This window comes from Hippichthys cyanospilos, chromosome 3, assembly GCF_059441005.1.
Source record: "Hippichthys cyanospilos isolate Australia breed blue-spotted pipefish chromosome 3, RoL_Hcya_1.0, whole genome shotgun sequence".
Classification (NCBI taxonomy): domain Eukaryota; kingdom Metazoa; phylum Chordata; class Actinopteri; order Syngnathiformes; family Syngnathidae; genus Hippichthys; species Hippichthys cyanospilos.
In genome coordinates, this window is record NC_142371.1 from 29,772,236 (window position 1) to 29,788,058 (window position 15,823).

Below are 15,823 nucleotides of genomic sequence, written 5' to 3' on the forward strand. Positions count from 1 at the left end.
GTCACAACAGGGTGGGACTAAAGGGAACTGACCAGTCAGTCACACTGCTAGGGGTGCCACTTCCCCTGTTTTAAATTCACGTCAATTGCTATTTTTATTTGTTATGTTGTTTTTATATTTTTGTTTGCAGCTGTTTTAATCATGGTGTATTGTTTTGTTGTAGGTATGCCTCCATGACCATTACATTTTTGTGATTCCAGCTTTTTTGAGTCCCCTTTTTATTGCTTGCATTTTTTCTTTGAATTTTTTTCTTTGTCTTTGTCTTTGCCCATTCCAGGTTTGTAATATTCTACTTGCTCCAAAGCATTTGACCATCAGCCGCTATACAATACACCAAACTAAAAATTGCTGAATAATACAAAGCACTGAGAAATGAAGTTCCCAGGTTTCATCCTTAAACATACGTGTCATATCCGTGATGGAGATGGGAGGTCCTTCCATTTCCTGCATCTGTGTGTGAATGCTGATCTCATATTGGCTGCTCGGAAAAAGGTCATAGAAACACTGTCGAGAAGCCCCGCCCGATGCGCTCATTTCCTGTCGCTGACCGTCTGTGGTAAAACAGGAAAAAAAGCACGTAATGATGATGAAAAAAAAATCCGCTTAATGCCATTAAATCTTATTTCGGAAGTTGGCTTTCTGTTTGAAAAAGATCACATAAGGAAACCTGCTTGGATCAAGCTAGTGAATCATTACTTTTTTCCAGAATCGCCAATTGAAACTTATTGTGTCCAGAAAAAAAAACTCCATTCAACAATTGTGAAACATAAAAAGAAGGGCGGACATCTCGTGAAAGTAAATAAAAACAGGAGCATTCTTGCAAAGGCCAAATTTTGAGCATCCACACACGAAACTCAATTTGTAGTGAATGCCTCTTTTAAGATGCATGTTTGGTTGAAGTTATTATTGATTGTGATCCTCAAATATTTTGTTGGTGCATATGACATTTCAACAAAAACAACTTTCAAGTAAGGCGACAAAAACAAACAAAGGGCAAATAAATGGCAGTACACTATTGATTTGTTTCCTCATCTACTCACAATTTTCTGGAAAGGCCATACAGTGACACTTTCTCTTTTTCTGAGAAACATTGATAATTTAGACAAAGTTGGACCAAATGTGGAAGCACACAAACATGAATTGTGTTAAAACAAGTCCCCTACACATAACCTGTACAAGAAAACTAGATTTAGCATTTATTTAAAGAATGTATCCCGTTGTACTTACTGAGTGTCGACTGGATAGAAATTCTGTAGTGGGTAGCGTACAAATGAGGCTGCCATTGCACACACATACTGTTGGGCCGCACCTGGTACACCGTCAAGTCAGTGACACCCAGGAACACTAGAGTGAGAGATAGAGGACGAAGAGAAAATGACCAATGCAATATTAATTGATTAGGAGAAGATGTGATGTGCCGTGTACATTGTGCTGCCACATGTGACATTAACCAATCAATGAAAGACAATGTGAAGTTTGTCTTTGCCTGTAACAGGTGCTTTATGACCCAGGGGTGTTTTAAAATGAAAAAGAATACGATTTTTCATCATTATGTCACTTGAGGGAATACATTATTGACAATTTTGAATCTTTTTATGAAAGAAATGTAATAATAATAATGGTAATGTACTACGCACAAAATAGTAATATTTTACTCAGTAAAGAGCTGTCCACATCATGAAAAAACACCAGTAATTCGACAAAACATTTAGAGCTGTGCCATAGTAACGTGAAGCTAGCGAAAAGAATGCATGCGGCAGAGATGCGGTAGAGATAAACAAAGCAGGCATAATTATTGGTCTCTCGCTCAGGGATGCCACTTTGACCTCAAGAGGTTAGCAGAGATTCAGGCAGGGTATGTTATACATACAGTATAAGATTTGCTGCCACTTTCCACAGTGGATTCGCCAGCATTTCAAAAGTTTGTCAGCAAGATTCCTATCGCAACTGGCAATAATGACAAGGTAATCTATCGCTAATTTTTACTGTACAATTGCTATTAATAATAGTCTATAGATAGTTACGGTCAATGTGTATCAAGATGAAACACACAAAACCTCATGTTAAACAGGACGTTAAACACAATAACAATGATGTAGGCTAGCGGCTCACGTTAGCCCCACTGAAACCATTTATTTTTTGACTGACTGACTGAACTTGAATTTGAATATTAACATTGAAATTGGGAAATTAACTTGCTTTTTCTGCCTAAAGCATAAACAATGAATCACTATGCAGTGAACCGAAGTAATAAAGGGATTAAATGCGAACAAGATTTTGAATCTTCTCATGTCTTTTGAGGTTTACAAAACAGATGGAAGGATTCGGACTTTTAGGCTTAAGACAACCTTCTATTGGCTGTGTAATGAGCATAATGAGCTACATTTAGAATGCCAAATCTAGATTTCTACTTACGTCGGTAAGAGAAATGTAACATGAATGCAATGGTACTACAATGCCTTACATTTCAAAAGAGTAATATTATAATCTAAAAGTTTTGAAGTAACTTACCCAACACTGTCCGTACCACAAAAAAAATAATCATAGGGCATTAAGCATTGAGTCAACACATTATGCGATTGCAAATTTAACCGTTATATTTACAAAATATGCAGGCCTACACTATAAATGTTGAGTTCTGTCATTACAACATCAGTAGTTCAATGTCAAGTAACACACATACACACGCATGCACATGCACACACAAATTAGCCTTTGATGCATTTGAGGTTGGCTGCTGGTAAAGTAGATTTTGGACCAAAAGGTTTGGGCACTCCTGATCTAAGAGGTAATAGTTAAAATGACATGCTGAAAATTTTAATATCTGTTCATTTTGTGGCTTTTATTTTATTTTAAAATGTTCAGTATGAGTTTAGCGAGGTAGGAATAAATAGGGTTGGGAACATGGATGGCTGTGTACAGTAGCAGATATATTTTCATTTTAGCTAGTAACAAAAAACATAAATTTCCTCTAAATGAGGCAAAACGTAGCATGATGCAAAACATCATAAACAACTTGAATAGCACTGTAAGCAGGCAAATCTCCAAGGAGGTACTAGCTGCCTCACTTTTATTTCTTCTAGCAACTTCCTCCTTGTGAACAAAATCTGCTGACAGTAAGAAATAAACTTGGCTCCAATATCACCTAATTGATATTTAGCACAGAAAGCATATGGCAGGTGCTCCTTTTTAGTTAAAAAACTAATTGTGCATGTAACAAAAAAGAAATGATTCGTTTTAGTAATGTGCAAGAACAAAGACACACAATCTGTGAGGCAGATGCATTTCAGACACTTGAATTAGAGAAAAAAATAACTTTTCCCTGGAAGTGGTCTCATTTATAAACTTCATTTTCATAAAGTTTTACAATTAGTCACTCACTCTTCTCAGAGTATGAGAAGAAATTTCCCTTAGAGATCAATTAAGTAAAATAAAAACTCAACAAAAACCATCAAGCACAGTGGGGAGTAATATGTGAATATAAAAACAACTTTGAATAGGCAAGAGAAATGAAATCTAGGACATGGCTAAATAAAAAAAAAGGTGATACAAATGCAAAGGAATTCAGGCGAAAAGTGTCAAAGGAGCAAAATACATATTGAGGATATTTTGCAAGCACTAGAAAGACTGCTTGCAAAATCACTTTGTACAGTAAGCAGCAGCATCTCAATGCAAACAACATCAAACTTAATTATGAGGAAGCATTTTCATTCCCTACAGCAAAACCCAAGGTACCAATAATTATTTTTCCACTTGCTCATATGTTGAGTTATTGGTGCAAGCATGCTTGTTTGCTACCATTAGGATGCAACAATGAATCACCATAACAACTCATGGCCGCTTCATCATGACAGCGCACAATCTCGTAATGCCCTTCGCGACTTAGTCCATTCGCTCAATGTGATTCTTTTCCATCTTTCCCCATGGTCCAAGGGGAAAGCTCATATTTTTTTAGCTTTATACTCAACACATTTATACTTTGTGACACTTGCTATGTAACTTTTCTCAACTGACTTTGCACACCTCACATGATGAATTTTAACAGCTGGTGTTTGTTAGTCATGCTAATAGTTGATCTGCCCAAGGAGTATCCTCATTCTCACACCCTTCTGGTCCACCACAGAGTGGGTTAGATGGCATTGTTGGGTGAAAAAGATTAAAAGTTAAGATACCAAACGCTGAGCTTCATGTATAATCCTGTATGCATTCCAAAAAAAAAAAAAAAACTAGCAAAGTATCATCAAGAATAGCATTATTTCAGGGTGAATCTATGTTCATGTATTTCTGTCATTACCTTGGAGAGCATGCTCAATTTTGGGAACTTCAAAGACACAGCAGAACATGCAGGATTTAATGCTCGTCGTCAGTGGGGATTTATTAAAGCAGTGGCTTCACAATCTTTTTTTCAATAAGTACGCCCTGAAAAATATTTTTTCAGCTAAGTACCCCCTAGCCAGCACAAGGCATTTTAAGGGTTAAAAAAAAACACAAGAAAGAAAACCAAACAATTAAAAAACTTAGTCTGATTCACTAAACTTTTTGTTTTGTAGTAGTATTTTTCAGCGTGTATTGTTCAACAACACAGAAGATAAATTGTGTGTTTGTTTGTGTTGTTCTGTTACCCAGAACAACATGTCTGGAATTAAAGTGTTAAAATATCAAATTAAATAACATAAAGGTGTACAACATTTTGCAAAGTAGTCACTGCAAAACAATATAACAATAAATTGAATCATGTTCCAAATACTTTGTCCTTAATTTGAAAATAAATGTAGTATTCCTGTCATGGCATTAAAACTTATTCAATTGGATTTTCTGATACCTGTAGAAACTATGTCATAATCTTTCATATGTCCTCGAGAGCCTTAACACACACACATGGGTATTCGTACCTCTCATTTAGAACGGCTGTATTAAAGAACAGACAGCAGTGTGACATCATTGTAGTTAGTCCAACTGAATATAGAAATCCATGCATTAAAAACAAACTATTTCTTTTTTTTTATTTAGTTGTTGCTCGCTGGCTCAATTTAGTTTGAGGTTATTTTTTAAAGAAAAGTAAAGTGAGTGCACTTATATAGTGCTTTATCAACACCATATGGTGCCCAAAGTCTTAGAGGGAATAAATTGTTGGTTAAAAAAATGGAGCATTGTATTTTTCTTGGTACGTATCTTACTGATTAGTTCATGCTCTATCACTTTTTCCCCATATAAAAACACATTTCCTATAAATCTGTTTACATTGGGAAAGGAGTACCGATAAGTCATTTTAGCCTTATAAACCCGTTGAAACCAAATCTATATATTCAAAGATTGTTTTTCCTGTCTGACTGGGATATATTGATAATGTCCTGTTTGTCCGTTTATGCTGGGGTCATGAGGGAAATCCATGCCTTTAATATGCGTGTAGTTCTTCTATCTTCAGCGATATTGCTTCTTCCTCTCTGTCCTCATTCTAACAGTCACACTGTCCTTCCCACAAATCTGTAAGGAAGACTTAACCTGACAGCAATGTCCCATTAAAGCTTACGAATTCAATTTAAGATCTCATTTTAACCACACTGTCATCATTAACCTTTCGCCCCATCAAGCTAACAGCAAGATGGATTCCATTTCAATTTCATGCAACCTACACAGTTGTTTTCCGCATTGCCGAGTACGATTTTCTTTTTAAACGTGACTACGATCAAATATCAAGGATAGTTGAATAGAAATGGGTGAATGCTCACGTGTCTTAGCATTCGCTAGCAACGGTTGACTTTGTCCTGAAGGGTAGGAGGCAGTCACTTGGACGTTGTACTCTGTTCCACTTTGCAGATTCAAGAGGAGAACCGAGTTCACATCTTCATGCACGGTCATCTCCAAAACTCTCTCTGGAGCTGACAGACACACATGCGCACATTCACACAGGATAAACCCAAGATGGTATATGCTCAGTGCACATGGGAGTCAAACAAACCTTTTGTTCATAATTTTAGGTTTATGCATTTGTTGTACTGAATTTCCCTACCATTGACTGGCTTGTAAAGGATCTTGTAACCCATAACAGCAATCTGTGGCGGATCCCAGGTCACCCTGATGCGGTTATACCACTCCTCTGAGGCGCGAAGGTTTTTAGGAGACAAGAGAGGCACTGGAGTAAAAGCAAAAGAAAATCATATGAAAATAGGGCTCTCAAGAGATTAAAATGAGTGCTTAATTGTGATCTATAATTAATTGATCTAGTAAATCTCATTTTAATTGCACCTAAAAATGTATGAGAAAAAACCTTCAACCAGATTTAAATAACTTTAGTACGTGAATTAGATTCATCGTGTTACTGTGGCCTAACAAAAATTGATATACAGTACAAAAAAAAGTGGCTTCAGTCATTTATTTTCTTAAACGAACTTTTACATATGTCGTTGTAACCATTTACCATCTGCTATTTTTGATACTAATCCCAAGTCATGGTTGCAAACTTTAATTTCAACTATCAGGAGGAATGCTGCTGAATTTTGTTGTCTGTCACTGTCTTGGAACTTTGCTATAGCTCACTATATTCAGGTCTTTGTTTCTATCGTTCACTGTCAGCTGCAGTTGCGGCTGGGTGTTTTGCATTTATGTGGTAAGCTAAACATAAGCTACATCTGTGCTAAGCAAGCTTCTTCTTACCAAGAATGCATATCATTCTACTTTTGACAAAGGGGATGTTGGGGCATTTCTTTTAAATAAATCCACCATTCATCGGACCGATAAACCTATCATGTTATGCCAAACACAGTGACAAACAATCAGTGTCCACTTTAGGGTGTGACTGACCTTTGTTTTCAAACCATCTAAAACTCAAGCACAAGAGGCCTGATGAATAAAAACGGATCTGATCAACATACTGAAAGCAAGATTGAACACAATTAAAAAGAAAAAAATGTGTGTCCTAATATAACCTGTTGAACTTAAATTTAAACTTTCAAAAACAGCACTGAATCATGTTAATAAATACGGCTACATTTTAATTTTACTGAACTCAGTGTGAGCATAATTAGTACGAGAGTTCATATTTTGTGGTACTGATATTGCACAGAGAACAAGTCTGACTTTACAATATCAAAAATTGTATTGAGTTTCTGGCTGAGTGAGTGTAGCTTCATATAATCAATCATTTATGCTCCTCATTTATGAGGTCACCATCTAAATATAAGGCATGACTAGTTTGTTGTTACAGCTTGCTGAAACACTTCATGTTTGAAATTGCAAATATAGAAACGATAAAGTTAAAAATGTTGTGCTGAGGTTCTAGGGATATTTTAACATATTTATTTCCTGAATATTTTTTGTGAAACGCCAGTTTATCTCTGCACAAAATAGATCGAATCATGTTAATAAATAGGTCCACATTTTCATTTGACTGAACTCAGCGTGAGAATAATAAGCATGATCATTCATATAGTAATAGTTTTGTACTACTGATACTGCACGCAAAGAGAACAAGACTGAATTTTCAATACCAAAAAATGTATTGAGCTTCTGGCTGAGTGAGTGTGGCTTTATATAATCAATAATTTATGCTCCTCATTTATGAGGCCATGATATAAATATAAGGCATGACTGGTTTGTTGTTGCAGCTTGGTGAAACACAGCATGTTTTAAATTGCAAATATAGGAAAAGATAAGGTTAAAAATGTTTTGCTGAGGTTCTAGGTTTGGTTTCATATGTTAATTTCCTGAATAATTTATAATTTATGTGAAAAGACAGTTTTATCTCTGCACAAAACAGATTATCTTGGCGTACTGTTCATACATGCGTGTCTGAGGTCTGATTTATGACTACGCTGTTTGTAGGCTCAGAGGTTTTTATTTGCAATAAGGCCAGCAGCAGACCCCTCAGAAGAAGATGACGTATCTTGCCCAGCTCGACTTCTCCCTTTTTAATGAGGAGGCAATCAGTATTTCTCATGAGAATGGTTGAGGTAATCAATAAGGAAGCGAACAGAGCTTTAATGAAAAGAACTGCTGTAATTATGAATGGCTCTCATTAAGACAATTAACAACGCATCAGTGTTTGTCATTTGCTTCATTTGAATTTCATTTCATGGACACGAAGAAAAAAACAATTTGACATGCTAATCTGAGAAATGTGACGACAGAAAAAGTTGACACAAATGGTTTAATTTGTGTGAGTGTGAGACTTACATGTCGCCCCCAGTGTGAATACACTGATACCATCGTCCCCATTGGCGTACACTGGCGTGACAGTTACTTGATACTGAGTGTCAGGAAGTAAGGACTCAAGCAGCACACTTTTCTTACTTCCAGGAACTAACACCTAAACACACGCAGGAACACGCACACACACTTAGTCAGGGAAGATCAGAAAACAGGGTTTATGTTCCACCAATACTGTAAGGGACGGTAAAAGTGACAGTATAGAAAAGTCAACTCAAACACAACGGTACACATACTGTATGTACAGTAAGTGGCTAAAATAGATTAGCCGGGGAAAGGCTAGGCTCATTTGGTGACAGATTGCCGAATGCTATGTGTAACTTAAGGGATTTAAAGCACAACTGTTCAGCAATTCCGCTCACTTCAGCTTAGTCAATAAAGTCAAATGAGGCCAAGAATGAGACGAAGCAATTCAAGTCGGGTATTGCTGTTGAACTTGGTTCTCTTTCCGCATTTGAATGCCTTTGTTCCCACCAAAGAAATCGGTTGCCTAATATTACAGCAACACCAGAGGACCATTGTGATCTTGTTGAGATGATATGAATATGAATGCCAATATTAAGTTATGGTGGTTATAAATGATGGGTAATATATTAAAAAATATTAATAATAAACTCAAACCAAGCTCTCTTGTTCTGCAGTGTTCCATCACTTTTAAACCTCTGTGAGCGAAAGAAATTAAATGTCATTTTCAAATCACAACGATGGACAAGAACAGTTCTCAGCCCTTTGATTTTTTTTTTTTGGGGGGGGGGGGGGGGGGAGGGGGGTCAAATAACCCCTAACAAGGGCCAAAAAAAAAAAAATCTGTGAAAAAAATAAATTAAAAAAAGCAAGATGTTTGATTTGTTAAAGATAGGGACTACATTTGTAGAGGCATTTCTGGGTGTATTTTATTCCGCAACTCGAAGATAAATTGTGTAACATCACCTATGTTTGGCCAGGTTGGCCAGTTATAGAAATGTGCCATTGATGACAATGATCATTTGTATAGAAATAAACAGAATAAACCCTGTCACTATTAACATAATTTAGCAATAAATTGATAGATGTTCCAATTATTGTACAATACCTGGCAAAATATTAAAAAAAAGATTGAATTAGATTTTATGATACCTCCCCATTTCCTGGTAAAATCTTTCATACGACCTGAAGTGCCTTCACATACATCTGACGGATGCAGTCAGTTCAACATTGTGCTGGTCCCAAGACCAAAAGAAAATGGTCTAGAATGAATAAGACTCGACAAAAGCTGCAGATTGAAGTCCATGCATGAGACCAGTGATTTTCAACCACTGTGTCATGAGAGATCATCATCATCCATGAATCAACTTTCTGCTGTACATCCAGTTCTTGGTCACGGCGAAGGGCTTGCGATCATCCTGCTCGACTTGGTGTGAAAAGCGGACTACCTTGTGGATCGCTCGCAAGCCACCAGACGGTTGAGAGAGAACAAGGAGTCGAGTGAGAATTGATTGAGAGCTTATTTGAAGCATGGCACAGGTAACATGCTTCCTCTGAGTCTTTTCAAATTTCCAAAGGTGCCACAGCAACAAGCATGTGCCGGGCAGCGGTCAGGCTTAGGCCCTTGTCCCACTTTTGTTTAGCAAGTGTTTTCTCATCCAACCTTGCTTGTTTCTTTTATCCGTCTCTCAGTTGTGACCCATCTCTGAAGCCACCAAAGTAAATGGCTGCTGAAAAGATAATGGAATGTCCTTTGGCTCGGTCAGGCCTCTCCATCTTGTGCGCCTCTGACGCCACAGTGGGAAATTAAAAGGAGAGGGAGAAAAAGTGTTAGGGGGATGAAAGTAAAAGGAGGTGATGAGAGAAGAGGGAGGCCAATTCGGATTGGAGGAACAGATGGAGGGGAGGGAAGGGAGTCGTCGGTTGAGAATGAATGTGTGTATCAGCGATCTGGGATTGGAGAGGCCAAGTGGACCGGCACTAAACGTGTAATCGCTTTTCTGATGGGAGTAAATGATTTCCAGAACCAACCACTGCAGTATGTGGAAAAAAACAAGCGCTGCTGTCCGTTCTGTAAAATCAATGTATACGACTCCCTGCCTTGTTCTCACAAAAAATTATGATGTGTGAAATGTGATATTCTCTAAACATAAAATGAGAGAAGGGTTAACTGTCATTTTTTTTCTCATAGAAATGTATTCTACACTACCAGCGAAATATTTGAAAACATTGTCAAATTTAAATTGTGATAAATACATTAACAAGTTATTGGAACTTGAAAATGCACATCTGTGAAGTGAAAGTCATTTCATGTCATAAAGCCTCATCCGCATTATACAGATGGCTGAGAATATGCCATGACGTGCAAAGCGGTTATCTTTGTCTAATTTGAGGAATCTAAATCTTAAAAAAAAAAAAAAAAAAGTTTAGAGAGTCAATATTAGGGCTTTTCGACTACTGGCAGTTCAGAATGAGAACAAATTAATTGGAACACTCATTTAAGCATTCATAAACAAAAACCGAGTACTTTGTTAACTCTCATATGAAGTCATTGATTATGCAATCTTTCGGTAGATGAGCCAGGATTAAAACAGATTATGTTACATGATATGAAGAATCTTCTGGAGTGACTGAATAAAATACAACCACCGAAACCACTACAGATGTGATTCCAAAGTTTGACAAACCAGACACTCTTTTAGAAAAGAATAGAAGGGATTTACTGTTTTGTCATAGTACAGCAGGTATGCAATTTATTTTGCCATTTTCAGCTGTAAAAAATATTATTACTATTATTTTGTCTATAGCTGACTTGATGGCTATGTTATTTTCATGTACAATACTTTTAAAAACACATTTTGACATTTTCGCTCAACTGAAAACTACATCACGCATGCTAAATGCTGAGGTAATGACCACCACAGGATGTGAATGTCACCTGACCAACAGGTGAGCACATGACCAGCAGGTGAGCTGTGATTGGTAATTACTCAAAACTTGAGCACAGGGGAGGTAATTTTGCACAATAAAAATGAAAACATTATTAAAGGTATCAAGGTTTTATTAAAGGTAAATGAATTCCAGACACAATTGTAACATTTAACGACAGAAATTGGCCAAATAAATTGACAAATTAGAGGGAACATCATCATTAAAAACGATTGCGAACCAATGTATTAAAGTGTGTGTCCAAACTTTGGACTGGCACTATATGGGTTCTACTTGGTCTGAGTTCACACAACTGAATAAACTCACCGTCTCCTCTTTGCGATTGGTCCCAGTGCCGGTGTAGGACAGCCTGAAGCGCGCCACACGGGGGTCATCCAGCTCCCATGATGCCTTGAGGCTCTGTGTGGTCCCATCCCTCAGATGAAGGTTTCTTACCGCTTGGCGGGGGGCTGTGAACGGCAGCACTAACATGAGGTATTCAACGGTGAGATTTATCCATCAAAATGTCACTGAAAACTGGCAGCCGGTTTAAGTGTGCTGCTGTTGGCAGTGGGTTGGAGAGATTCAAAATGTCAGCTTGATAAAAGACAGTTATAACGGGAGACTTTTCCACAAATCCTTCAAGCAACTGTTTTTTGGTTTGCGCCAGTAGTCTTGCTATCACCAAGACTTGAATTGCTGAAACCAGTAAAACAATTTAAATAGGAACCTTGAAACAGGGCAAACAAGCCTTTAGCTATATTTTATTATGTTTGGAATTTTTTAAGTTTTGACTCGGAAAATGCGTTTGACTCGATTATCTGCTGCCGGTTCACCACATACGAAAACAATCCAGATTGCCTCTGGGTCAGCCCTGAAATAATTAGTTTGAACTAATAGTTGCAGGGTGAATTCAATTCTCTAACACAAGCGTAACTTGTTTTACTGTGTTGCAGATTTGATTTGAATATACAAATGCAGAGAGCATGGCGCTCTAAATTGTTAGAAATTCCCCAGGATCTAACTGGGTTTGCGGAATACCGGTGAGCGCTGACAGTTAGCGAATTAAAAAAAAAAAAAAATCGAAGGTCTTAAGACCCTGTAAACATGCTCTTTCCTGAACCATAATTAAAACTCAGCTGGGCTCTGCATTGACGCTCAATAAAAGCAGAAGCTGTTTGCTCAAACACTTCTTATTGAGATGAAAAGCTTCATTTAGGGAAACAATTTGTTTGACCATCACTGCTCTGCAGAGTACGTCTTTTTGTTATGATAGATAATACTGTGCATGCATGATGACAGTTGTGTTGCCTAAAATCAAGTCATTTTACCGTCTTTACTAACGCAGCACAGTAGAATGTGTACATTGCGCGGATCTGTGAAATGATATAAAGTAGAAGTGAATCTTAGGTAAATCTGTGATTATTTGGACCACTGACAGATGTTCAAATAAATTGCTATTTGCTACATTTCATTGTTGCCATTTTTTACTCTTTCAGCAGTTATTTGTGCTCTTCTTACCGGAGGTTGTGGTGGCGATCGTTGTTGTCTTGGCCACTGGGGAAATACACACAGCATCAATCACATAATTAGAGCGAAACCCAGCAACTCTCTATATCAATAGCTCAGGTAATTAGATAGATACATACAAATCATTGATGGGGAAAATAGATTTTACTGCTCTGAGATAAACAAGGACAAACAAGTCACTGCAATTAGTCACATTTGGAGTTTGACTAAATACAGAAATGCAGAAATTATTATTATTATTTTTTTTTTAATGAAACATGTTTAGGGCTCGTTGTTTCTGTACTGCCCTTAGAGCAAAATCCTATTGTATTGATTAGACGTTTCAAGGTCAGGTTTCGTCAATAACATGAATCCCTGGCGCTTGCGAAACATGTCTTACATGTGGTCTCTGTGACAGAGACAGCATCGCTTTCTGATTGATCTCTGAAGACTGCCATCACCATGACTTCGTATGCCGTGGAAGGATTCAGATCGGTCAAAGTGTATCGGTTATCGCTTCCACTCAGGATCACCTTGAAAAGAAACACACATTGTGCATTGCATTCTCACTCAAAACGCATGTTTAGACTTATTTAAAGTAACAATATGTAAGATGTAGACCTTTGTACATTAAAAATGAATACATTATTATAAATTTCAAAAACTTGCGAATAAACGTGTTCTTAATGACCAACAGTATGTATTGAATATAATCATAGATCTAGTTATTATTAAATTATATTACACAAGACATTCCGCCGGAGGTCACCATGTCTGTTTTAGCTACGGACCGCCGGAGGAGGAGAATGTATTGCTGCATTTACCATAATGCCAATAAAGCTCCCATGGGTGCATGCGAAAAATGACACGTACTGCCTTTAACAAACATAAAATAACCAGCTCAAGACACCATGTATTTTTCACAAATGTTAAATATCTATGTTTATGTTTCCCATGTAGTCGAAGTTCAAGAGAGTAGGGTCTAGAAACCAGTCAAGAAGTAATACATTCAATTCATGGCGATAGAGCAGTAATCTGACGGAAGTATCTCGTCCCTGAATACAAGACCAGACTTTCAAGTCCAAGATCATTAATATGTCTTGCGAGAGCAGTAAAAACTAAAATAACAGAACCTAAGGGGGGAAACAAAGTACACACACACACACACACACACACACACAAAAAACAAAAAAACGATAGGGTACTATTTAAGCTTCTGGAAAATGCATTTTGTGCGGTTTATCAGCATTTTTGAAGGACTTGGTTTTGCCTTTTTACTCCAATGCATTTCAATAGATGGATGATTGTGGATTTTCACTAGTTGTGGACCGGTGCGGTCCCTATCCCCCACAAGCAGTGGAGCTTCAATGTACTGTATTTGCAAAACAAAGTTTATCTTTTGAACCTTAAATATATTGTCTTTGTTGCGTATTCAATTGATTATAGATAGGCAAGGCTACTGTTTTGTATTCAACGCAATAACTCCACTGGGATTGGGATTTATACAAATAGGATAAATGCATTATGTACATATATCACCCATATATACACATGTCATTCTATAAGCCTGTTCACCTTCACCAGTACCCTCTGTTTAGCATTAGAGATGAATTCCATAGCAATTCAAAGATGTGTCGTGGCAGAAGTCCTAACAACATTTGCAATTTGTATGAGAAACAACAAAAACAAATCAAACCCCAAGGTAAACTCTTACATGCCTAGTAACACTGAAATTGGAAGCATAATCTAACAGCCAGACAGCAGTGTATTTTTAATGATTCAATCATTTCACCTATTTTTGGGAAGCCATTTTCAAATTATCTATTTATAGTAATTGTCTTTCATGCATAGCCCTCTGGGGCTTTTGCCTGATTAAAAAAATGAGTCATTTAATCAGTGGCAAAATACAAGAACAAAAGATCCAAAACATTGAGTTGAGTGCAAGTAAAAAAAAAAAAAAAAAAAAGGCAACACACATACACATGCACGCACACACACTTACACACACTGACCCACACAGTCACACACAAGGCCATAAGTAGACTGTGTTCTTATTGTACAATTGGGAAGGATAACCATGTTTGGCATTGTTTGGTTTTTAAACATCTATTCATGTTTTCCATGCATTCATTGACAATCATATAACAAGTGGTCATTATCGATACTGTACTAACCTCCTTTGTAACGCCATCCGTGAGCGGTGCCCAGGAGAGTCTATAGACGATAATATCATCTGCTGAGTGATCCCAGCTAACCTGAAATCCATCTGATCTGACATCACTGGAACGAAGATGTAAGGGACCTGGAACTGGAGCTGTGAGATAAAGTTCAAGTTTAATGAACTTGAACTAATAAAATGCAAAGATAAACTTTGGCTGGCAATCAGTCCAAGTTGTATCCCTCCTCTCTTACAAAGTCCGCTGGAGTAGATTGCATCTCACCTGTGACCATGATGAGAGCAAACGCTAGATAAAATAGATGGATGGATGAATGTTAAAAAAAAAAAAAAACATAAATCATGTAACTAACAATAATATGCTGGTAAGAGCTCCCCATCATAAAGAACCTTTGAGGCCTTTGCTTCATTAAACCGTGTGATAAGGAAAAAACATTCTCAAATGAGGAGTTGAGTGGTTTCTTGCCAGAGGTGCATTCTTTCCAGTGACTCAGCAGCGAAGCCCTGTTGCTTGTTGCTTAAAGGGATATTCTGACCAATCAATAACCGTTAGTATGATTGAATAGTCAGGGACAGGGAAATGACCTTTTAATGGGCCTGGGCTATTATGCTGAGGTGTAAATGAGGTGGGCATACTGCCAATGTAACAGAGGAAGCAGTAGGGGCAATAAAATTCGACACTGTTTGGCACTGTGAGAAAAATGGCTCACCTTTGAACGCTATTGATACACCCTTTCACGGAAACTAAGAATAAATTGCCATCGGTAGAGATCGCTTTGGGGAATGAAATGCAATCAATTTAGAAGATAATGTTAGGGGAACATTTATTTACTTCTTACTGGAGGTTGGCACTGGAAGTTTTATCTGTCTCCATTGGTTAACACTCAGGCAACTCAATATGATCCCAATAATTTAGACAATTTAATCTTCGAAACTACGATTCTACTTGCATGCAGCAGGACAGCAGAAAATTCAACATTCTATAAGAAATTTCAAAGAACCCCTTTCTCCATTGGATCAAGCAGTCCCATATGATCCTAA

The 15,823-nt window shown here is 37.4% G+C and overlaps 1 protein-coding gene across 1 annotated transcript in view; it reads right to left on the reverse strand.

Annotated features, from left to right (window-relative positions):
* LOC148426775 (collagen alpha-1(XIV) chain-like) overlaps nucleotides 1-15,823 on the reverse strand; it is a 112,878-nt gene that overhangs the window by 55,913 nt on the left and 41,142 nt on the right. The window contains exons 16-24 of the mRNA XM_088409747.1: nucleotides 14,781-14,920; nucleotides 13,007-13,139; nucleotides 12,619-12,654; nucleotides 11,425-11,567; nucleotides 8,173-8,305; nucleotides 6,011-6,133; nucleotides 5,730-5,879; nucleotides 1,228-1,344; nucleotides 405-551 (exon numbers count right to left, since the gene is read on the reverse strand). Coding sequence (XP_088265873.1) covers nucleotides 405-551; nucleotides 1,228-1,344; nucleotides 5,730-5,879; nucleotides 6,011-6,133; nucleotides 8,173-8,305; nucleotides 11,425-11,567; nucleotides 12,619-12,654; nucleotides 13,007-13,139; nucleotides 14,781-14,920 — 1,122 coding nt within the window. The remainder of the gene's footprint in view (nucleotides 1-404; nucleotides 552-1,227; nucleotides 1,345-5,729; nucleotides 5,880-6,010; nucleotides 6,134-8,172; nucleotides 8,306-11,424; nucleotides 11,568-12,618; nucleotides 12,655-13,006; nucleotides 13,140-14,780; nucleotides 14,921-15,823) is intronic.